The sequence below is a fragment of the Aquila chrysaetos genome, chromosome 1, assembly GCF_900496995.4.
Source record: "Aquila chrysaetos chrysaetos chromosome 1, bAquChr1.4, whole genome shotgun sequence".
NCBI classification, from domain to species: Eukaryota; Metazoa; Chordata; class Aves; order Accipitriformes; family Accipitridae; genus Aquila; species Aquila chrysaetos.
In genome coordinates, this window is record NC_044004.1 from 66,353,320 (window position 1) to 66,378,577 (window position 25,258).

At 48.4% G+C, this 25,258-nt stretch overlaps 1 protein-coding gene across 3 annotated transcripts in view; it reads left to right on the forward strand.

Moving 5' to 3' along the window:
• The window catches only part of CDS1 (CDP-diacylglycerol synthase 1), a 67,181-nt gene that overhangs the window by 13,283 nt on the left and 28,640 nt on the right, over window positions 1-25,258 (forward strand). Inside the window, exons 1-2 of one of the 3 annotated variants that reach the window (XM_030021535.2) lie at window positions 11,904-11,936; window positions 24,965-25,092. In XM_030021535.2, coding sequence (XP_029877395.1) covers window positions 11,919-11,936; window positions 24,965-25,092 — 146 coding nt within the window. In that variant the 5' untranslated portion in view covers window positions 11,904-11,918. Of the gene's footprint in view, window positions 1-11,903; window positions 11,937-16,357; window positions 16,753-24,964; window positions 25,093-25,258 lie in introns of those variants that run through there. The other 2 variants (XM_030021516.2, XM_030021525.2) reach the window with 2 other exon arrangements.

Here is a 25,258-nt window from a genome sequence, read left to right on the forward strand (position 1 = left end):
AAATCCCCTGTGACCCCAAAAGAGCGTCCCACGGAGGGAAGAGCGGTGCAAAATCACCCTAAACCGTTTTTACCCTGTGCTGTCTGTGCCCGAGTCCGTGTGCCTCTGGGGAACTCTATTTCCTCGAGCGTGGAAAAAGGGTCTGGTGTGGAATTTAGGTTTGGGTTGGGTTTTTTTGTGATTACGGATCTTAGATAAAGGGGAAGCATGTTGATCCTCGACCTGCGACGGTGTTTCCGTCTGTTTCTAAATATCCCGTGTTGCTCGGAATTGTTTTAGTTTAATTTACAAAGCCGCGAAAAAATACACTTGGAGAAAGGGCGCGTAGAGCAGGATTTCGCCACGCCGTAACTTTTGCACCGCCACACAGACTGCGCCTCCGAGAAGCTCACGTTTAAGTCTCCAGCTTTGCGCTTTTTTTTTTTTTTTTCCCTGGTCCTTGGGTCACTTCTCAAATATTCGAAAACTAAAACCAAAAAGGTCCTTTTCTGTCGGTTTCAGAGGAGCCAGCGAGCGCTCGGCCGCTGCAGCTCCGCACCGCCGGCGCCGTAGGGCTCGGCTCGGGCAGCGGGCGTGGGCAGGGGGGAGCCTGCCTCTGAAAGTGACCGATTTGCATTTTAATTGGGGGGAGAAAAATTAAACAGCGTTTGGAAGCGCAGGGGCAGGCGCGGGGTGGCCCCGCTGTGTGGGCAGCACCCACGGGAGCTGCTTTTCCTCCTGTCTGCGGAGGAGACGGTGCGGGGGCCGGGGTCTGCACCGGTGTGGCTTGGGCGGGGGAGGACAGGGGCTCCTCCCGCCGCCCCAGGCCCGCTGCCTCCCTCCTCGGAGCGCCCCGAGGGAGCTTTGCCAGGGGCGGCCACCGGCAGCGGCGGCAGCTTCACCCGCGGCTCCGCGCTGGCGGCGGGGAGGAACCGCGGCCTGAGTCCCCGGGGACGGACCCGGCGGCCCTGCGCCTGCTTCTTGCAGTGCGGTCCTGCCGGCCGCGGTACCGCTCGGGGCTGCTGCGGGCAGCCGGCGGTGCCAGCGCCGTGCGCAGCCTCCCCCGCCCGGCGGCCGACACGCAGCGTCACCGGCAGCTCCGCTCGCTCCGCGCGTCCTTCCCGGCCAGAGCGGGAGCTCGCTGCCCGGCACCTCTGGGTTTGTTTTCTAGGGAAAGCAAAACAAAACAATCCCTCCGGCACAAACTGCTTCTCCTTCCTTCCTTCTGGAATGAACGGGTAGCATCTGGAAAAAGAGCGGGTGTTTGGGGGCCGCCTCGTGCAACTTCTTTCCTAAAAATAGCAGCACAGGTGAGATGGCGCCAATAGGGCTGACCCGTGCTCGAGAAATAGTTTGGATTCAAAAACAGCCGTCCACATTACCTCCTTTCTGTGTCTTTAATAACTGCCATCCAGAAATAGTTGAAAATATTGGCATTTAGTTCCGTTTGCAGACTCAGGTTTTGTTTTCCCTAAGCACAGCCGTAGGCAGGGAAAGTTACTCAGACGGCGGCCGGGCGCTGTGTTGTGCCGCTCAGCAGCTAAGCAGCGGGCGGGGGGGGGGGCATCGTGAGCGCGCTAGGCAGAGGTGGGAGTAAAAACCACCCCAATAACAAACGTCGCTAACGGGGTGAACAAACCGCAGCCTGAAAACGCCGCCGCCGAATTACTCCTTGAGCACAGGCGGCTACTGAACGGGTCCGCTGCAGCCGGGGGCTGCACGTTAATACCCGGCTGCGTTTCGCCAGATTCACTAGGTCTCACCATAAGCGCTTCACCGCCTTGTTGCAGATAAAGCAACTACCAAGTTAAATAATAAAAGAGAGAGTAGCCGGCGAGCGAGCGGGCGGGGGGGTGCGGGCCGAGAGGAGGAGCGAGCAGCCGGCCGGCGGGACGGGGCAGCAGAGGGCAGGGGGCGAGCAGCCACCCGAAAGGAGGCAAAGCCGCGGGAGAAGAGCAGCTCACGCGGAAACCCCGCGGGGTCTCGGGGAGGGACCCCCCGGAGGGCGGCAGAGGCAGCGGCTGCGGAGGGAGCCCGGGCAGCGAGGGACCAAGGTCTGGCCGGAGGAGGCGGCGGGGAGGGGAGAGGGGGCTAAAGTTGCGATGGAGACCCCGGTCACACAAAGCGGAGGCCAAGAAGAGGTATGAATTAGGAGGTATACAGAAGGAGCGTTGTCAGAAAAAGCGGCAGTTACTTGTTTGCTCGGTCGAGGCGTAGGAAGTGCGAGTGCTGGAGCAGCTGCGCCTCTGAAAAATTCACGTTGGCTGGAATGGTCCCAGCATACCTGAAAGCAAAAAAAAACCCCATGAGAACACCTAAAATTAAAAGGTCCAAAGTGCTTTGGCATAGCAGGGTCAGATATTCTTCAAGCTGATGAGACGGGGACCCGAACTGCAGCTTGCTGCACTGTGTCACCTGCAGTGTCCAGCTGTGCCCGGGGTTGTGCCTCCAAGGGAGGGTTTGCCCAGAGCTCTTTCAGCCCTCCAGCAGCGGGGACAGATGCCAGGGACCCCACCTTGCCCAGCTTTTGCCCCGGGAAGTCATCGTGACTGGAAGACGGGTCTGTCTGAACTAAATCGAGTAATGGCTTTATTTAGCAAATAAAGTGCTTTGCCATTACCTTATGTTCTTCCTTGCAAGCAAGCAGTCGGTTACTTTCTTAAAGTGATGGATAGGTATTTAGACACCTTTCTGTTGTAGCAGCACTGTAAAGCCACTGAATCATTTGTTGCTTGCCCTACATGGTGGAAAGGAACTGAGCCAGGAAAGCCTAATGTTCTTCTGGGTGCTAATTCCAACTCTTAATCAAGATCTGATTACCAAAAAGGAAGACAGAGCATAAAAATGCTATAAAGATTTAATTTTTTTCTATCTTGCCCATAATTCACGCTGCAAATGTGTCCATTATGGCATTCGGTCTAGCAGGAAAATTGTGATGTTGTTGCAAGATTCCCTACAGCAGAGTGCCTGCCAATGATGATGAATAATCCCGGTCCATATGCTAGCTCTATACAGCTCTATAGTACCAGCATGCTCTCGTTCTCTTTCTGCTTCCTCAAAAACATGGAATATCTGAAGAACAGTAAAAGCTAATTAAAAATAGTTAATAGGTTAATCAGACTCGGTCTTATATTTATCTAATGCAGAGCACTGATTCTTTAGTGATGTAGCTTTGAGGCATTACCAGGAGCCAAGAAAATGAATCAGACATTTAATGGAGATATGGAATCGGAAATTTCTTGTAAGACTACAAAATCACAAGCCAATAATACGCTAAAATATAATAAAGTTATCATTAAAATTCCATGCAGGAAATGCCATCCTCTGTGTCCTCTCACTAGGCGATAAACTGAGGCAAAGCTGGCCAGAAAATTTTTCAGGAGCCAGGCCTTTGGATACATCTCACCTGCTTTTTAGCATTCTTGTCCCAGAGTGTCTGCCTGCAGACCTCTGGTGACAGCCAAAGGCAGAGGCTGCATGGGTGACCCCGCTGCAGACCGCCTGGTTTGCTCTTCAGAGTGCCAAGGGCCATGAGACGCTGCCAGGTCTAGCTGGGGGGTGTGCTGGAGTTGTCAGCCTAGGACTGGTATTGCTTTGTGTTACTTATTTTGTCTGACTGCACAGGAATGGTTTCTGTGGGTAACAGCTTCCCCTTTCCAGCCGGTGGCGGATGCTGTGAGCTCTTGCCTTCCCCGGGGTCTTCCAGTCACTTCTGAGGACATGCTCATGTCACTTTGCTGCTCTAACGCTGTGGTCCCCACATCCTGGCCGAATTCTGTTTCCATTTACACTGCAGTGTATCCAGAATAACTGGGAATGGAGGCTGAGACTGTAATGAGACTGAGTGGAAACAGGACCTGGTCATTGCTTTTTTAAGACAGCTGCAAGGACAAGGAGGGTGTTGCAGGCTGCTACTTACAGTCACCTCTGTTGCCATTTCAGTGTTTCCTTTGCTTTTCTTAAATGAGATGTTCAAGTATTTTCCGTATCCTCAGTAAGGCAAAATGTTTTTTTCCTTTCTGGAGCACTGAAAATATTTGATGCTGGAGCAGAGTAGTTACTCTTACTTTTGATTTGTGATCGTTGGTCCAGCCTGACCCCTGCTGGGGAAAAGCCAGGAGGAGAGGATTACAAGTGCAGAGTGTCCATCTGTCCGGGATCCACAGCTTCACCAGAGACCATTCCTGTCGCAGTCCTACTCTGAACCCCTCTCCCACCCCCAGGCCCCTGCCCTGCTCAGGCTCTGCCCTCACTGCACGCTCCCCTCTCGGCTGTACAAGCCTTGCCTGAGGTTTGTCCAGCTTATAGCTCCAAAGACTGCCCACCAGCTCTGTTGTTAACGCTGCTGTGTGGAAGCGACGTATATCTATTTAATGTGGTGGCAGGGGTCCGCTGCAGGTGCACGCAGAATTCTGCTGGCATCCAGGCTCCAAAGCCCTGCTAGCAATAGCTGTGTGGTATTACTGATTGCCAGGTCTCCGTTTATCCTAACTAATTAGCGTGCAACAGATTTCTCAACATTACCACGTTTGTCTATTCCTGATTGGTGCTACCGAGAGCTGCAGCTGGCACAGATGTGCCGGTGATGTGCCGTGGCATTCAGACAAGGTATTTCCCTCTAGCCACATTCTTGCGAAGGACTGCAGTCCTTGCAGTAGGGATGGTCCTTCTTTTCACTGGAAATGGGAGCAGCAGCGCCGGGAACTGCTGCTGCCTCTGCCCACCTCAGTCTGCAGTGTGATTGCTTTTGAGTGGCCTGCTCCATTTCCAGGTGAGCTTGAGCAACCCCATGAGGACTGGATGCACGCGGCTGATCAGACACAGGCAAAGAAACTATTTTAGAAACCTGCTATTCACAGTCATGCTGAAATGTACGTGTTGTAGGCCAGATGTGTAACAGCAGGGACAAGGAGCACTGGTGCTCCATCTCCCTCATTTATCTTTGCCTAAGGGCTGTGAAGGTGCCACCCTTCCAAAGTTACCTTCCTTTTTCTTTCCGTTGTACATTGCTGCACAGAAATTTCCTGCTGTGCAGTGTATGTGCCCATGAGGTGTGGATAAAGATACTAATTTAGACCCAACAGAAGCTCACCCATCATCCCCTGGCCCCGGTTGGCCAGTCGAGCCACCCAAGCACGTGCAGGGCAGTGAGTGTCCCCACAGCTGCAGTTGTTGGGTATGGGTCCAGGCACTACCCTGGCATTAATGTAAGCACTTTCTTGATGTGGATAACCAGGTATGCTGTAAGGCTAAAACTAATGTCTGGCTTTACTTTGGTTTCACATTAACAGCAAAAATGTATGGAAATTTAACTGGCGTAGCTGGAGCTTTTATATAGTTTCTTTCACTCCATGAGACAAATATATGTACGATAGGCCATTGCTGGCTATCGATCTTTAAGCAGCCCCCCATGGAAATCAGCAGAGAGAGCTTTGCTTAGAAATTGTTGGCACAGGGTGGTCCAGTGTCAGGGAACTGGAAATCATTAAATTGATGATCTAGATGAGGATGGGAGGGAGAAAGCAGCGGCAGTAGCTATCATTATGTGCATATTTTTATGATTTTTAGAAAATCATATTTCAGCATTTTGCATCACATCGAAGGCTGGCAGGCCTGCATTGATTAGCAGATTCAGGCTAAATGACAGACAAAATTACCGAGAGCGGTATACTTCGTAACACGACTTTGTTGAAGGAAAGATCTGGCTTGCTTCGCTTCAGTTCCAGTGTAACAAGACGTCGAGGAGCATCGGCGGTGAGCAGGCGTAGGGAGCGCTCGGGGCGCAGGGCTGGGACACGGCGTGTCTTGGGGAGCTCAGGGCGGTTGCCCCCGAGCCGGCGGGTTCCCGGGGCTGCAGCTGGTTGCCAGCGCGGTGCTCGCTCCGGCAGCTCCACCTAGCGAGGAGCGCTCTCCCCGGCCGGCGGCTCTGGCTCGCCGCCGGCCCTCCGGCGCTGGAAACCACAGCGCTATGTCCACAGGGCAAGGCGGATCCTCCCCGGCTTCCCCATCCTCCCCAGTCCCGGTGCCACCAACCCAGGCCAGGGGTCCGGCGGAGGCAAGCTTTCCTCCAGCCCCGCAGCGGCAAGGACCACCTCGAGCACCCGGCTTTCCTGGCCGAGCCTCCTGAGGAGCAAGGCTGGGAGGGAGAAGCTCTTTTCAGGGAAGGGCACGAGGAACGAGGTGGAGGCTTGATGCTTTCAGCCTCTCTCTTACAGCCTGCTGGAAAAACACCTCAACAGGCCTACAGGGGCTTTATCTCAATAATGAACTTTATCTGCACTGCCACCCCTAAGCTCTTTGCTTGTGAATCACTGTAATGCACTTAGGTCACGTGGAGCTTGCCTTGCTCCAAGCCCCTTGCCTCACTTCTTCCCTGAACCCAGGCGGGCTCAGCAAAGCCCTGCTGTCTTGGACGTGCCGGCCCTGGCCTGGCACATACCAGTGGCAAGAGGACAAGCAGCCGGTTAGTCTCAGTGCATGGGCAAATAACGAGGGGAGTCACTACGCGCTGCCTGGGCCGGTCCCTCTGCCCCAGCAGAGCAGCAGAGCAGACCCTGTGCTCTCTTTCCCACCACCATAAAACCTTACCATGTCATGTCCTGCACAGAGGCCGGCTGCGTGCTTTGTAACTTTATTAGAATGTAATAAGGGAAGATACAAACCTATTTGTATCATCATGAAGGACATGATGCTTCTGCCTGCCCCACGCCAGCAGAAGCTGCTGTGCCATAACAGAAGGGGCAAGAGCATCTCTTCTATCTCTTCTTGGAGCTGCACCATTGCTTTAGGTGTGCACCATTGCTTTCCTTGGGATTTGCTGGAGCAGAGCAGCCTGGCAGCAGGTTGAGCAGCAGGAAAGGAATTATTTCCCTCCTTCCTTCCCTCCCATTGACGTGCAGCACCATCCAGCCCTGCACACTCCAGGTCACCTCACTGGCCCCAACAACAGCATGGCATTTTGTTACAGGGGCTGTGAGTGCTACATCATCGAGAGCTGAGTGGCACCTTCAGAGGCGTCAGAGGTGTGGTGGTTTCTGCCAGGCTCAACCCCATTCTCCAGGGGAGAGGACAAAGCACCTTGCTCGACAGAGGTGGCAGGTGCACAGCCACTCAGGGCTGCCAGTCTGGCCCTGTGGCCGTAGGGAAGTGCAAGATGGCTGGACCTGCTCTCCAGAGGTGTGATGGGGAAGGCAGGGCGAATGCTGTGGAACCTGGGAGCTGCTGACAGAAGCAGGAAGGCTGATGGTCAGATTTTTCTGTAATAAGCCAAATCCTTAGGAGAGGAGAATTGTTCAGGGTTTTGTTTTTTTCCCTGTGCTTTCCTTTCTCTAGGAGATGCAGACCGCCAAAAAGCTTGCAGCCAGAAGGGGCAATTTCCTGTTGTGAGAGTTTGAAGCCAACTTCCCACCTCAGTTTGCAGGGGCATTGCCAAAGACTCCTGGGATAAAGCATGCTGCCATTTCTTGCCCTACAGAGGAAACTGTTGTTTTTCTACAGGTTTCTCAGTCATCTCTACCAGCTCCTGCTCCTGTTCACATTCACGCTTTCCTTCTCATCTGTTGTAACCAGTGGTGTCAGTAGGAGTCATGTTCTGCATCTTGCATGAACTTCTAGTGGTACTGGGGATAGGGCAACAGGGAATGCTTGGCTGCAGTAAGATACCCAGGGTTTTTGTCTCTTCTACCTCCAGGCATGTTCTTGACGTTTTGCTATTTTGAAATAATTTCTTCCACTATTAGCTTTGGTTAGCTGTCATGTTGGCGTGAAGGATGCTGTTCAGAAAGCACCTTCTGAGCATGTTGGTACAGCAGCTGGCTGAAAGTAAGTCTTCTTGTATTGGTGAACAGGGAATTTCTTTAGTTTGCAATTGCATGATAAAAAAACTGGATTGAAGAGGGAGGGAGTGAGCCTGAAGATATGGTTCTGCACTGCTTTCTCTTGTTTTGGTTTTGCACTGCAGGCTTCAGATAAGCAGGCAGCTGTCTGGCACAACAGTAGAAGCAGTAGAAAGCCACTTGCTCTGGTTGCTCTCCATTCCCATTTCAGCTCTTGCTCTTCCAGCAGTACCTGACTGAGGACTGGCCAGTTTGGTCAGAGCCCCAGAGGGAGCTAAAAATGCTAAGAAGCAGAACTGGTGCCTCTTTTGGGCAACCAGTACCTGATCCTTCTGGTGTTGCAGATCCCTCCTTCACTGGGATCTCAACATGAGGCAGGCAGCCAGCTGAGGGGTTTGGGGGATGATAGGCTGATTGACCCCAGCTCTCTTGGCCCATTTAGTGCACAGAGCATGTCTCTAGAAGCTGTCTGTTCAGGATCAAGTACTTTTCCAATAAATCTGGCACCTCCAGGTAAGAAAAAGAGGCATAAGAAGAACTTGCCAACAGCTGTGCCTCTGTGTGCTGGCAACTTAGGGAGAAATGAGATCAGGAACAGGAGTGCTGTGGCATACATCCACAAGTCACTAATCAAGATTTGCTGAGGGTCTTTCAACCACAACCCTGAAAACATAAAAAAGAGAAGAGGCCATGAGTCTCTGTCTTTTGTAGCTCACATTTTCTTGGCTTTTTTTAGGCGAGGGGAAGACGCTTCTCTCAACCTGTATCTCCCTAGTAAAAAGCTCAGAATTTTGTGTAACACAATTCCAGTCCACAGGATTTGGAGAAAGATGGCAAAGATGCCAAAGGAATAACCAGTTAGTAATTTCTAGTGTATTTTTATGACTATACCACCAGAAGATAACTCTCAGAGAATTCACCTAAGTGAATATGTAGGAGCACCTTTGTAAAGCACAAGATGTACTTCAATCTGAAGACTACCACAACAAAATGGCAGCAAACCAGGACTTTACAGGGCAACCTTTCCAGATCGTGACTGTAATACTTGGCTTAATTGCATCCTGCTGACTGCTTGCCACTTATAAAATACACTCTGAGTGTGCCATAATGCTCCGCCTGTCCCTTGAGATAAGACAGTAAGATGGTATTGCTGGCAAAACAGAGTGATATTTCATAAACTGCTAAAAATCAATGGTGATATGCCTGCTCATACCTTAGATGAACTTTTCGTATGAACTGAAAAGTAATAGGGTAGGTAATACTAGAGTTCGATTAAATGAAATGACATAAAACTTCTTGAAAGCAGTATAAAAAGGAGGGGAGCAAATCCAGTGACAGAAAGCAGAGAAAAAGTGCAAGCTGTGCTCCGTGCACCACAAATCAAGTAAACAAGTACTTCATGTGGAAGCATTACTCCGACCTGAGAATGGGAGAAGATGTTGCTGAAACTGCAGAACAGCTTTTGCCTTGGTGTAAGATGGTAAAATAATACCCACTGATGGGACTGAGGCTCAGCCTCGTATCCAGCATGTGGGGGAGCACGTGTCTGCTGCAACAGGACAAAATGGGGATTGATCATAGGCCCCTTCCCTGAGAGCCCAGACATCAGAGAGCTTTGTGGTCGTCTTAGTTACACAGCAAGAATCAGAATGACCTGAGACTGAAGAGGGAAAATAAAGTTTGGGCACAGGCACAGTCCACTTGAGATCATGCAGAAGGGATTATCTCTTGCAGATGAAGACAGCTGGCTGTTAGATGCAGGCACTTGCGATGTTAAAGCTGGTGCCAACCATACCTATGTTAACATAAATGGTCTCCACCTCCAGTAAAACCGCTGGGCAGTGCACTGGGCACAATGACTTTGCTTGACCAAGTTTCTCCTGTCAAGGAGGTTTTGCCAAACAGAGTGGTGGGGGCTGTGTAGGAGGCAATAGGTCTCCTCTTCCTCCCTCCTGCCCTGGCCACTGCAGGCTGTGGGTTAGGGTTCCTGACCTTGTCCTGTGAGGGACCAGGTGTCCCAGCATCCCCTGAGTCTCTACCAGGCTGGTACCACTCTGAAGGTGCTGGTGAGCTGCTGTGCATTAGCCCCAGCTGTGGGGTCAGCCAAAGGAACTATTGTGTATCTAGTGAGGCCTTTTTAAAAGCATCTTATAAAACTTCATGGAGAGTGGTTTGCTCTTTAGTCCTGCCCAAAACACCCAGGGAGTAAGCTGATTTCTCCAAAGACTTTAGAGTGAATTCAGTGAGGAACAGCTGATTCCGTCAGTGCTACATTTCATGGGACTTGTCTAGAATGGAGCCAGCTCATCTTTTCTCTCTGGCAGTCACTTTTGACAGAGTGGTGCCTTAAGCCCCTTTAAACAATTACCCCTTCAGCCTTATCCAGCTGGAGTTGCAAAGGTATAGTCTCTACCCCTGGCATCAGCCAATCTGTTTCCTCATCAGGCTTGTCCCCACCTTTTTCCATGCCCACACACTCCTTGCAAAAGGTACCCCTGCCAGCAGTGAAGAGTTGCAAGCCAATAAAGTATGGTATTACAAACAGAGGTTTGTAATAAAACTAAAGATCTGCATGGATAATATAACATACAGTGCATGTGAAATCACACAGGAAGGGTGTGTTGCAGATTCATGGCATGTTCAGACAGCCGCAACAAGTAAGTTCAAGAATTAATTTCACATCTTACATGAAAACAGCAGCAGCTTGCCAAACACCCACTGCATATGAACCCTTTTTTGAGAAAAAGCAAGAGCATCCCTGGGATTATGGTAGGAAGAAAGGATCAAGAATAACTCAGTAGCTGTGCAACACTCAGCCACTTGGACCAAACAGAAGGTGACAACTGCCTGGGGCAAAGGTTTCTGCAGCCAGACCTTTCACAGTGGTCACTAGATTATGTTCCTCAGACTTTGGTGCTTAATTTGGAAATAATGAGGTCAGTTTGTTTTGTTGTTTTGTTTTTTCTGGCATACAAGTGGCCTACTTTTTATAAAGTTCAAATGTGCAAGTAATAAGCACATAATTCTCAACCACAAATACCATGGCCTATGAAGTTTTTATGCCAGACTAGCAAATGTAAACAGGTTACATGACATATTAACTAAACACAAAAGAACAATTCCGTGCTGTCAGTGGATTTAAATTACTAAAATATGGATATATATGCTCTATTCAGGATACCTTGGCAAAGCATTGTTGGCTTTTGACCCATGTTAAACGCAGCAAGACAGTATTAGAGCTCATGCTGTACTTATTTAGAGGGAGAAAAGCAGCCTCTTGGTTGACTTATACACTCCTGTACTCTGGTGCGGCTTTCCTTTTTTTCAGCAACTGAGTCTAGTGCTTAGAGCTGGAGGAGGATTCATCTCAGAGTGCACATGTTGTGTAATAACGAGCTTCTGACCTGGAATTTCAGCTTTGAGCATATCCCGAGCACCTGGGCTCCAGCGTCCTGCTCCCACGCACCATCTCAAGGCAGCGCCAGGCAGTGTTTTGCAGCTCTCAGTTTTGTCAGGGGAGCACAGGCTATTAATAGCTTGCCTTGTGCTTTGGAGAACAAACACTCAGCGTGATCTGAGGCTGTTGTATCACTGTTCTCTCTGCTTCTTTCTGGCTTGGGGTTATCCTATTTATAATGATCTAGGGGTGGGGAAAGATTATAAATTGATTAAATGCAGCACATTACAATATAATTCATAATTAATATTATCTGAGGGGATACCGAGCCATTGTTTACATCATTTGACATTGCCGTCTATGCTGACCAGTAGGTATCGACATTTTCCATTTGTCTCTCCTGTTCTGTGCGTTAGTAGAAATCCATTTCAAAAAACCCAAATCTGCAAAGAACTTCTGTTTCTGAGACTGACAGCAATAGGGCTTCTCAGTGTTACATCTGCAAATGCGCTGTTCTTTCCAGCATGCGTTTTGAGCCAAGTACCTTCTGTTCCTCAGACTCCAAGCAGAGAGGGGACCGGTTCCTTCCATTTGCTCGTGCAGCAGCAGCAATGAAGCAGCCCCGCTCCGCTTCTCTCCTGCACAAGCGACTTTCTGTTGGTCAGTGGAGACAACAGCAGCCCCTAGCCAGCTGCTCTTCTGACAGGATGCTGTATGAAGCTTATGTAAGTGCTTTAACGCAGGGCTTATATAACTGTTTTAATGTCAGGGCTTTAGTTTTGCATCTGCCTGCGGAGAACTCCCCCTTCCGTACGTAGGTCGAGGCACACAGCAGAGAAGCAGCTCCCGGCTAAGCAGGCAAGGCAGATCTGCCTGCTGTGGATAACTGGAGTGTGAGGCAGAGGGGAGTGTGGCTGTGGCAGCTGATGCTTCTTAACTTTGGGCCCCTGGGGGAAGTGCAGGGATGTGCTTGTTAGGGGCTTTCCCACGCTGCAGAAAATGTTGCGCCAGGTCGCTGAGGTTTGGGTTGTTTGCTGGCAGCTTTGAGCCACTAAATTCATGTGGGAATACAAGGAGAAGGCAAAGGCAAGACAGAGCAACAAAAATCTCCAAGGCCTCACACGTCAAGATACTGAACTTCCATACAAGAGAGGTGATAATATTTGCATATCAGAAAAGCCGGCAGCTGAGACGCTAATATCTCTTTGCGCGGAGAACATAGAGGTTTCTGCCACACATTGTGAAACCACGCAGGGTCACAACATTCGGAGAAGTGATGTTACATTCCAGCCAGTGTAGTTGCTTGCCCCAAAGGAACCTGAGTAACAGGGTGTCGACTTGGAAAATTCCCACCCAACCAGTCTAACCAGCTGCAACTCAAGAGACACACTGGGCTCCCATGACTGCAAGGGGCTGTGACCCAGAAGTGGGACAACCATGCTCCCACACGCTGCTTGGTCTCTAAGCCCCCTGCCTCGCAGCTCTTCTGGGAGCCCCTTGCCTCTTTTCTCTGGGCTGGAGAGGCTTGAGACGCTTTGCTGCAATACAGCTGTTTTGCTGACCCTCCTCACATTTCTGAGCACTCCACAGGTGAAAAGGTGCGTGGCAGCAGCAGGAGCACCTTGCTGGGAGAGAGAAGGAGCGAAGCTGGGGCTGGGTTCCCGCCTGATCCCGCCAGAGCCTGGTCCTTGTTTTTAATTCTCTCTCTCCTGGTGGCCCTGCCTAGAAGATTGCTCATTCCCACACCCCACCATCACCAGTTGTTCATTGCTTGCTCTTTCTCTTATTCCCGAAATGCAGTGACTCATCTTCTTGCACTCGCCTTGCATCTGCTCATTAATACGTTTCAAGTACTTCACCTTTTCCTCGTTTGCCATTATTGTTACTTTCTTCCATCACACCATTTGCTAAACAAATATTTTTTTCCTCAGAGCTTTTCTAGGTGAATTCTTTTCCCCTTTACTGTTTAGGTTAAGGGTGGAGCAAAGATGTAGGAGAAATGGAGGCTCTTACTCCTCTTCTGGATGGGACATAAAGATATGCTTAATGACCTTTATGCAGGTATTGGACCATTGTCTCTGTCTTCTTGACCACAGAAGGGCCTTTTCTGTGGCAAAAGCGTAGCATCTAATCATTCTCAGCCCTGTATTTGTTAGGCCAGGTTTACCAGGGAGGTCTATAACAAGGCATATACTTCTTCAGCTAGACCCGGCTGCTCCGTGGTGGCTGTAGGGCAGTCAGTGTCCACCCCATCCCAGGCTACGGACCCACGTATGGGATCTGTGCGCTGGGGAAAACAGCCTGGATATCTGCTCCATGCACCGAGGCCAGTATGGGTGGCAAAGCTGCGGAGACCAGACAAACCACTTCTTATTTTCTCTGTGCAGAGAAAATAAATTTTTATGCTTTCTTCTAGACAGCTACTTGCATTGCAGGGCCAACAGAGTAAACACACATCTTGCGCTTGAAGTAAGGGAAACCGTGGTTTCTTCTGAAAGCTTTGCTGGAGAAACGCTTGCAAGGGAAAACTCAATAGTAGAAACATACTGAAAGAAGAGCGAGTGGAAAGGATGCCTCATTACCCATTGGGATCCACTCTGCACCCAGCTCACCCTGTATGGTTTAGGCTTCTTCCCTGCTGGGGAGCTGTTTCCCACCCTCGCATATTCTCAGGAAGGAGAGCTGAGTTTTGACTCAATTTTCCCCTATAATATTTAACTTCTGGAGAAACACATTTAAAATTATACTTAGTATGAGTAAAGTGTTGGAGGATCCAGGCCACATGGCCATATCGCTGATCTGCAGTGGGCTGCTGCTGTCACCTTTGTCCATAAAAGACCCAATGGCAGAAACTGTGCCTCTGTGGCCTGTCTGGTCTGGTGTTGGCTCTCTGGTTTGCCTTCTGCTGGAGCAGCCCTTCTCTTAGCACACCAGGTTTTTGCATGTGCTTGGGGATGCTGCAGGCATGCTACCTCCTGACACTGTCAGCCGTGAAGGGGTAAAACATTTTCACAGAAACGGCTGTTCTTCCTGAACACCGCAGGGTCCGTGCTTCTTGGCAGCAAGGTCCGAGTCAGTTTATCAACGCCATAATCCATGCCTACTCACAGCAGCTCACTCTAACTTCCTGAACCTTGGTGTTGTCATTAAAAACATGCCAAGCATACCTTCAGAGGGATATAATAATAATGTTGTTTACATAATAAAACTAAATAATGAAATAAAGCCAATCAAACTCAGTGAAACTAGTCACCATGGGGGTAACGTAAATGACAGCAGACACAGCTAGACACTGCCTTGCAAGAGGTGCTGGCCCTGTGTTTACAGACACAGTAAGCCAGTATGTGGACACTGAGGTGACATCTAGACTGAGTGTCTTTATGGGAATGCTCTGGGGCAGCTGGCTGTTGCCGTGGCTAGACTGTCAGTAGCCATACTGTCGTGGTTTAACCCCAGCCAGCAACTAAGCACCACGCAGCTGCTCACTCACTCCTCCCCACCCAGTGGGATGGGGGACAGAATCAGAAAAAAAAGTAAAACTTGTGGGTTGAGATAAGGACAGTTTAATAGAACAGAAAGGAAGAAACTAATAATGACAATAATAACAATAATAATATGACAATAATAATAATAAAAGAATTGGAATATACAAAAGAAGTGATGCACAATGCAATTGCTCACCACTCTTACAGTTAGTTCCCGAGAAGTGATCCGCCCCCCAGGCCAACTCCCCCCAGTTTATATACTAGGCATGACGTCACATGGTATGGAATATCCCTTTGGCCAGTTTGGGTCAGGTGTCCTGGCTGTGTCCCCTCCCAACTTCTTGTGCCTCTCCAGCCTTCTTGTTGGCTGGACATGAGAAGCTGAAAAAACCTTGGCTTAGTCTAAACACTACTTAGCAACAACTGAAAGCATCAGTGTGTTATCAACATTCTTCTCATACTGAATCCAAAACATAACACTATTACCAGCTACTAGGAAGAAAGTTAACTCTATCCCAGCTGAAACCAGGACACATACAAACATGGCGGAGCAGGATGGGCACTGTAACAGGGCAGCCAGAGGAATTCAGCAGGCTTTGGGAAGTGAAGGTAGTGTTTGCTCTCCTGATCACCTGACAGCAGTGTGCTAGAGTTGAGAAGTGCTCCAATGCTGTCATCTGAACTGGACCAGAGAGCCAGGATGACACTGCATTGTAGCAAGTTTCATCAGACAGGTGATTTCTGGACAGCTCGTCAGGTTCAGCAGGGTCTGCTTGTCATTGCACAGGGACACGTCCCACTTTGCTGCGCACCCAGGCCTGCCCCTGATGTCTCCCACACAGGTGCAGCTCTGGTGAAGAGGGCCCATGCACTGTGTGCCTTTCACAGCCACTCCCTGCACAGCTCCTGGGGTTCCCTGTCTAGTAAATAGGGGCTATTTTAAGAGGAAGATACAGCTGAGAGTGTAATATCTATCACAGAGCACATGCAACTGCCCTTGCAGAGCATTTTTCATGACTGTGAACCCTGAGGCAGGTGTGTTACTTTTCTGTACAAGCCGGTGGCACCATGCTTCGCAGGGCATGTGGCATGGTGGGGCAGGAATGGGGCATGCACCGAACCTGCCTTTTCAAATGGACATCCAGCGGGTGGACCTAAGTATCCCAGAGGAAAGCAAAGCACTCCACAGGCAACCAGCAATGCCCGCGTGGGCTGCAGCACCGGCATCCGCTGGTGTCCACACAGAGCTGGTACCAGGGCTGCGTGGAGATGCCTGCCCTGTCTCCCTGAGGATTTCACCGATGGACTGCAGGCACGCAGCATGCCGGGGCTATTCCGACACCCGGGAGAAAACAACCTTGAGGTCCACGCCCGTGTTGCAGGGCTTTGCAGGGAGGCACGGGAGGAGGCACGCGAGTGGGTGGCGGCCCGGGCGTCCGCCTCGGTTGCGGGTGCCCACCGCACCAGCCATCCGGCCCCTGGCCGACGGGAAGCACCGCCGCGGGCGCCGAACGGGCCGGGAGAACCGCGGGCCGGGCCGGGCCGGTCACTCCCCCGCGCCGCGCTACCACCCGTCGGGCGCGGCTCCGCCCCGCCCCTGCGCCGGCCGGGGCGGGGCCAGTGTCGGGGGCGGAGCGGCGGGCGCACCTGGGCGACAGCGCCCCGCCTTCTCTGCCCCAGCTGCCGCCGCGGGGACGCGGGCGCTTCTCCGCTCCCGGGGCGGTGGGGTCCGGTCTCGCCTCCGAGCTGTGGCGGCGGTGTCTGCAGCGAGAGCGCCCCCCTCCCCGGGGGGGGTATAGCGCCAGGCTTCTCGGAGAAGGAGGAGGAGGAGGAGGCGGCGGCGGCCGGGCTCCGCGGCGCGGCCTCCGCGCCTTCCCCGTCCCGATTGGCCCGGCCCCGCCTGCGCCCGCTCGCCGCCGGGCGGGCGTTGGGCTCCCGCGGCGCGATGTCGGCGCGACGGCGGAGGGCGGCCGCCGACGAGAAGGAGAAGGAGGAGGAGGAGGAGGCAGCGGCAGCGGAGGAGGAGGAGGAGGAGGAGGAGGCGGGTAGCGACAAGGTGAGGGCGCGGGGCCGGCGGCCGTTGGGGCAGGTGCGCGGGTGCGCGCCGCTCCCGCTCAGCGCGGTGAGGGGAGGAGCGGAAGCCGGGGAGCGGCGCTGCCCCCCACCCCCTCGGATCGCCGGGCCCCGACTGCGACGCGCGTGGGGCGCCACGCTGCGCCCCTTGCCTCGGAAAGACATCCTCCCCCGCCCCTCCCCGCGCTGTAGCACTGCTGTTGGTTCTGCGCGGCGGGAGCGGGGAGCGGGCGACGTGCCAAGTGGCCTCAGCGCCCGGTGCGCCGGCGTTAGGGGCCCACGCGTGTCCTGCCCCAATGCCACCACCCCCCGCCCCTCCGGCGAGGCTGAAATGGGAGCGTCCTGTTTCCTCTCCGGGCCCGCAGCAAAAGCTGAACGCCGTTGACCTGTCGGGCTGTGTGTTGGGGTTCACCCCTTGCCGAAGTAGCTGGGCCAGGCAAAGAGCGTGCTTCAGCGCGGTTGTGCCAGTGGCAGCACAGAAGCAAACCCGGAATGGTGATCTGCTCCGGTTAAAGGCTGTGTCAGCACTCCCCCAGCAACTGTTTCTGTTTTATGGCCTTTTAAGTGATAGGCATTCACCTCTGGCCTGGGAAGGACTTACAGTATAACATTTCTGCTAAGGCAGGAGGTTTTCGAAATACTATGTCTATGCATCAGGTTCATTATAGTGGCAAAACAGCCACAGTGCTGTTCTTTTGTTTGCTGTGGAGTTAAGGCTTATCTCTACAAAAGCTAAGCACATCATGGTTGCTAATTGTCTGAATAAAATGAAAGAGATGTTCTCATTTTGGTAACTGGAATTAAAAAGAAAAAAAAAAAAGCTTTCTGATTGCTACATTGAGTTTGCAATACATGGTGGAGGGCTCCCAAATCGGTGACTATTTAAACCTGCATGGATTCGAAGATGCAGAGTGTGCAGTCTGCTTTAGGTGTTGTGGCAAGGAACTGGAAAGTGAAACTTGATAGTCGGTTTTTATTCTGTGCTTTGGTTGCGTGAACTCAAAGCCAATGAACTTGAAAATTTGCAGTACTGTGCTGTGTTGAGGGCTTGTGATCAAATGAGGTAATGTTTAGACTATAGCTGTGCAGAGAGTATTCCTCTGTAGATGAGAATTAACTTTTAAACATTATTTCCTGTAGCAGTGTGCTCAAAAAGCTGTTTTTCTGTAGCGTTGTTCAGGTTTGCTTTATTTTGTAGGCTAAGTTCGTTTCTGAGGTGCGCAGTGAGCTGCCTTCAAAGAAATCTTCCTGTTCAAAGCCTCTACTTGCTGGATCTCAAAAGTGTGCACCTAAAACTTGCTAATATTATTCTTGGTTTACCTGCGTGATTTCCAGAGACGAAAACGCTGTGCTTCCCTATAGGCCTACTGCGCTTTTAGTTTAGCTGCTCAACAGTCCAGTGTTTCATGCAGTTTCAGATATGTTGAACAGGAAGGACTCTGCTGTTGTGTATGCAGGTAGGATATTGTTTACAGGAGATACATTTCAATACACATACATTTATGATGATTGCTTGAACTGTTACATATGGAAAGCCTTTTCCACCACACAGAAGACTTTTTGATGGATTATTTGGGGGACCCTTCTTGTTCCCGTTAAGAGTTGTTCAACCTATCTGCAATGTGCACAGCACCGGTGACTCTTGTTGTGCCTCACAAGTAATGTTAAGGATTGCTTATATATATTAAGCTGTCTTCAGTGTTGGTAACTATAAAGATAAACCAGCATTTTGTACTGAGTTTTCTATCAATGGGTCACAGTTTGGGTCTCTGTTTTGAATATGAGTACACAGGTAATGTCTGCTGTAGGTGATTTGATGGGAAGCATCTGGTCATCTGGATTCACAGATGCTACATTATACGCCTTCTTAGATGGTTGTCTTTCTGCTCTACCTCTTCTGAACTTTACAACAGGTGGATCGCTTATTATCCTTTGGCCATTTTGAGATGACCTATTTGGCGTGGTAATTGAGTATTTGGACCCAAAACTTGTTCTTTTGTTCATAACTACTCAGGATGGCCATGATGCAGTGGGTTTCCGCTGCTTCCTAGTACGCAGCTCAGAAGCATCACCCTCTTCCTCACTTGTAATGAAGGAGAAAACTTGGTTGTCTCTTTTCATATGGTAACTGCTTTGTGCTGCTTCTGCTCTTGTTGACCCAATTAACTCAGACTTCCAGATATGTAAAGGTGACATGCTTTAAAGTACTTCATTTGCCCAAGTGGAGAAGTGCTCTGTGTTTGCTGAAGAACTCCACAAACACTAAATATGTATGGAAGGTTTTATCTTTTCTACTTTTAGTCCTGTTTTCAGTATGTAATCTGATACTTCTCATGTTACGCTTACTATGTCCGTAGATATTCATTTCCTACTGAATTTACGTGAAGCTAGGTTTTTTCTCATTTGCATGGGTTTTTACCACTAACTGGAAACAACTGGTAGCCATTTCTACATCCATATAATTTCAAATAAAAGTTAACTTCCCTGGTTTTGCATGAAGCAATATGGTACGCCCTTTGTGAAGCTCCTTCTTGAAGTTCCCAAGCTCTGCAAGTCTCGGTGTCTTCAATTGCTCACTAGCTTGTTGAGCTGATGACTTTTTGCAAAATTCCCTTGAACATGCCTTTGCCCTGTAGGGCTTTGCAATTTCATAAGTTTGTTGTTTCTTTGCATTGTCCTGTGGCATGCAGGAGTGATTCTTTTGGTTGTCCCTTTCTTATTTGCTGCTGCTTGCCCTGGACACTTTTTTCCTAAGAATGTCTTGTCACGGTGCCTTCATAAATACTCTGTGGCCCTTGGGAGCAAAAGGAATGGTTTGGCATTCAAATACTTATACATATTAAGTCAGTTAAAGTTTTAGAGATTGATCTGTGTGTGTTCATGCTTCTTTTAAAATTCCAGCTGTTTGCATTCTTTACTAATGTTGTGGTTTAACCCCAGCCAGCAACTAAGCACCACGCAGCCGTTCACTCACACACACCCCCCCAGTGGGATGGGGGAGAGAATTGGAAGGAAGAAGGTAAAACTCGTGGTTTGAGATAAGAACAGTTTAATAGAACAGAAAGGAAGAAACTAATAATGATAATAATAACAATAATAATAAAGGATTGGAACATACAAAACAAGTGATGCACAATGCAGTTGCTCACCACTCGCACAGTTAGTTCCCGAGAGTGATCTGTCCCCCAGGCCAACTCCCCCCAGTTTATATACTAGGCATGACGTCACATGGTATGGAATATCCCTTTGGCCAGTTTGGGTCAGGTGTCCTGGCTGTGTCCCCTCCCAACTTCTTGTGCCTCTCCAGCCTTCTTGCTGGCTGGGCATGAGAAGCTGAAAAGTCCTTGGCTTAGTCTAAACACTACTTAGCAACAACTGAAAACATCAGTGTGTTATCAACATTCTTCTCATACTGAACCCAAAACATAGCACTATACCAGCTACTAGAAAGACAATTAACTCCATCCCAGCCAAAACCAGGACAGTTGACCATTTCCAAACCTCTTGTTTTCTTGGAAGTGGTGAATTAGTACTAATGCAGATAGTAAAGGTTCTGTAGGTTTTGGTCTTTGATTCAGTGTGTGCAGTTCTCTCGCTTGTGTTTTTGCATATGTCAGGCTTTAAGAGTTCGGAAAAAAAGGTTTCATTATTCAGGATCTTCTGACACTTTGATATCTTGACTTCAGGGGAAGGTATCAAGGTACATCTAATTAAATATGCTACAATGTGGTCTAACTGAACTATTGACTTCATTGTAAACCTTGTGGGACAGACTGCAGACAAGTCAAAGCTGAAGGAGAAAACTTAAGTAACACACAGGTAAAATGACAATAATTAAGTTCATTTGCTTGCTAACTTTTTTCACATAAGATGTTGGGAAATGTCTTTATTTGCTCAGTTGTTCTTTGTGTAGATGCTGCGTTCTCCAAGAAAAACCATAGCTGCTCTCTACTTGGGAGTTCCTTATTGTGTCCTGGAAAAAATGCAGTACAAGCAAAATATTGCAAGTGCGTTTGTAACTAGAATAATTCGTGTGCGTGGTTCACTCGGCACGTGTTAATTGTAGTGGAGGATGTGTGGTACAAAACAACAATTCAGATGCGTATGTCCTTTTAGATGATGAAAGGTTGACATGTCTCTTTTTCTGCATGACACATGGCTGTATTCTGGTAGCTGTTGCAAAGTAGCCAGCAAGCAGAAATCCACATGGAAGCTTAATTTGTGGCAAGAAGTCACATGTTCTGAACTGTTAAGGAGGCTCAGGCTCTTGACTGTTTGAATTCCTCCTTTGTATGGCCAAGTATTTGTGGTCTTGTACAGAAGATTAGCTTAAGGATGAAAGTCTTGTCTTTAAGAACACCAAAATTAAAACAAAACAAACCCCTGCAACTAAATAAACCTTTGTCTCGCGGTACTTTGGAAATGATGAAAACTGATGAGCATTGTAGTGTGTTAGATAGGCATGTTTATTATGCGCTGAGCTGTTTGTAGTGTGTGAATAACTGTCATGTTTGCCTTCTTCCCTGTACTTGTTAGGCCTGCATCATCTCAGCCTTGTTGGACTTGTATTCTATGAGCTGATCAGATAGGTTCTCTTGAAAGAACATGTGCCTTTAAATGAAGAAAAGCAAGGCAGTGACCTCATTGCAACATCTATCCATTACAGACACTTGGGATGTGAATCAAGGAGACGGGAGTGGCACACATTCTGCATGTAAAAGGCTCTGTCACCTGCAGTTTGAGAACTCTGGAAAAAAATGAAAACACCTTGATCAAACACTTAATTTGGAGTTGGGGTTGAAAAGTGTCTTAGTCACTTAGGACAGTACAACTTATGCTGTTTTCAATTAACCTTTGAAAACCTTGTAAATACCTGCTGATGGTATGAAACCCATGGCATTTCAATTAATACCCCTTGCAGGTCCTTGTTGTTACTGTGTGTTCAGCTTGGCCAAATCCCAAACCTGAAGAACAGGAGAGGAAAGGGCTGCTTGGTTTTATATTGAACTCCAAAACTGCTTCTACAAGGTCAAGCTGAAGTAGCAAGACTCTTGATTTTTTTTGTTTTGTTTTGTTTTGAGGACTTTGATAGTGATTAGCTTAGTGTTTACTTCCATAATTATTGTTTTTATTCAGGGCTATGAACTGGAATGTTTATAATCAATCATGTAAAATAATGAAGAAAACAATTAGCAAGAAAGACTTGTGCCCCAGTGATGGGGTTCTCTAAGCACTTCATGATGCAGGAGACAATTAAGTAGCTTTTAGTGAACAGCTTCCTCTTTGGCTTCTGACTTTGTAAACTAAACGCCTTATATTGTGGCCATTATAGCAACTAAATGGAAAATAAAGTATTCAAAGTAATTTTTGAGGTATGTTACAAAGGGAAGTTGAAGATATTTGGGGGGTTGTCTCCCACTGGTTGTTGTAGCAACGTAGAGCTAAAAAATGACCAAATGCACCAAGTTCTATGCAGCTTGCAGGTTGCACCAGCCAAGCTCCCAGTAGCAGCAGTATGAAGCATGAGCTACTGAAAAACATATTGGATAAACACAGACTCCTTCTTGAAGGTGTTCAGATACTCTGAAAAATGCCATGCACCTGTGAATTCAGATGTTGGAAATAGCAAATGTAAAACATTGCTTCTAATGAAGTCTGTAAGTGACAGTTGTGTGTTAAATATCAGGGGGATAAAACTAATTATGAATTTTTAATTTTTATTTTATTTTATTTTTTATATTTAAACACCAGTTGAGTATGGAAACATCTTCTGCAATAGCAAAAGCCCAAAAATGGAACAAAAAAGTTTGGGGGTATTCTTAGTTCAGAGTGCTTAAAAGAGAGAACATCTCTGCTATGTGCAAGCAGGGATAAATATTAAAGACACTAAGTCGTGGTCTTAGGGCTGGCATTACTGCCTATCATCTGCACAGTGAGTAGTGTCTTCTAGAACTGTACAGATAGCTTGCTGCACTCCAGCACATGTCACAGTAGTTGGAACGTGGCTTTGGGATCCCCCAATCGCATCTATAGTTTATTTCCTGAGCTATGGTACAACACTATGAGAAACATCTCTGAATAACAGGGTTGCAAGCACAGTAATTTTTTATTTGTTTATGTGCTTTTTCAGGTGTTCTACAGACTTTCCGAAGTCTGGACCACAGTTGGCATATTTGCTTTTCTTATTTGTATCAGTTGTAGACAATGTCTGCCTAATAATTATTCAACTGTGGGGTTTCAAGGAATAGGGAAAGTATTGATCATGTTTTTCAAAGAAGTAAATGATGTAAAATCCATTCAAGAATTTCATCTTGGGTGCGTGTGTGGGACATAAAAGGAATGAGAAAAACACAGGCCTAACGTTAAAAAACCAGAATTGCTCTTCCTGTCACTCCCTGTTTCCCTTGTGCATGTTTATAGTGCCAGCTCACGGTCTCGGGTTCTGAAAAGGTCAAAACAACTTAAAAATTAAGAGGATGGTGTTTTCCCTCGGAGGAGTGTCCCTGGAGAGAGCGCCGTGGAGGGTGGCTGGGGCCTGGGGAGGGTCCGAGGGGAGAGCCCAGCGCCGCGGGGGCTGCGGGGAGAGCCCGCCCGCAGCAGCACCCTGGTCAGCTCACGGCCGCCGCGGGGCCGGGGCCGGGGCCAGACCCCCAGCCCCTCCCCGCCGCCGCTGCGGCGCAGCTGCTGGGCATAGGCGAGGTTTGAAAAGCCTTCTCTTTTCCACCTGTGTTGTTTACAAAGGTCAGTCACTGAGGCAATGGTTACACTGAAGTGTAGCTTCCTGGAAAAGGCCAACGGGTTGAGAGGAAAAGGCTATGGCCTATAAGCAGAGTAACCTTGTGATGGCTGGGATTGGAGGCCGCCTTAATTCTGGGGTGTCTTTTGGAGGAGCCAAGAGGGAGGATATACCTCTGCCGTCTTCCAAAATGCCCAAACTACTTAGAACAAGGGAAGAAAATATTGTTAAGGAAAAGTAGGAAATAAAAGCAGTCATGTTCATGGAAATAGATTAAGGAGAAAGAACCAAGATCTGCAATGAGGAAGTTGGAAAGAGAGGGGCGCTGAGAAATAGCAATATAGCAGTGGTGAAAAAAGTTTTCAAGCGCAGTTACTTCACAGTCCCAAGAGCTGTTAAGAACTGATGAACCTGAGGTGGCAGGGCGGGCTGGAAGCTGTTTGGGATTGTAAGGAGGTGAGGCAGGTCAGGGAGGTCAGGAGGAAGTTCAGGTCTCAAGAGAGCCAGACACTGAACTAGAGACAGCTCTCTGCCTTACTGCTGCACCAGGGCTGAGCGCAGCCTTCTGACTCCCTGCAGTTGTGTTTGTAACATTACAACGAGTGAACTAAATCAACAGCACCCTTAGTGTTGGCTTTAACTGAGGGAAAAATAGTCTTGACAGTCTACTCTGACCGTTGGTGACAATTTGTACATTGTCACCAAAATATGTACTGCCTATTTTGCATTTGGGTTAGACACACAATCTGTCTAGATGATGTCTTCCTGAGTGGTCATTAGTGAATACTGAAGAAACAACTGCAGTGTTGGAGTCATACAAGAAATTATTCTGAGTAATACTGTGTCCGTAGGACACTTGGTGACTTCACAGTTTGGTTTTGGGTCATTCTTTTCGAGCTAGAGGGTTCAAGTCCTAGCATATGTGTGTATGAGACTGTGCTAGCAACCTCTTTGCATTGTACAAAGGCGCTGTTTTTTTCATGCATTCCATTTCCTTTTTTTTTTCTTAATGTGACAGTAAACCACCAGAAGACCCTTATCCTTATTCCATAAAAGGTTAGTTTGAGATGTAGGTAAGGGAATGTGTTAAAGGGTTGGGGATTTCTGTTAAACTCATGTGTTCTCTGTCAGCTGTAATATTTCTGGAAACATATATCCTCATGCTTATGTACGTGGGTTGAAAAAATGCCTAGAATGTGAAGTTTCCTGAGCACAACAGGTAATGTCACAACATCTGAGTACTGGCCTTCTTATAAACATTTATTGGGATACATTTGTCTCCTACAACATCTACAGTTTCACTAGTACAGCATTGTTGTCTTTTTAGAAAGTAATGTAGATATTATCAGTTCCTAAAGTAATGTTTATGACTCTGAATACTATTTTCTGACATGATAACTAATAATCTTGCATGTTGTGTTTGTTTTCTTTTTTTTTTTTTTTTCTTTTTTTTCCATAGGAAGTGGATTTGGAAGAAAGACTTGATGAGTTGGATCTTAGAAGCGATTCAGATGTTCCTGATGTTCCTCCACCAACAGACAGCACTCCAGAAATCCTGAAAAGGGCTTTGTCAGGCTTGTCTGCCAGGTATAGTAAAACAAACAGCTCTCAAATTTGATAGTTGCTGGCTCAAATTCTTACAGATTATGTTGCAGTTTTAATTCTTTCGGATTGTACTGCAGTTTTAAAAATCATATGATACACATGACAATTCAAGGATAAATTTTTACTGGATATCATTGATTCATTTATG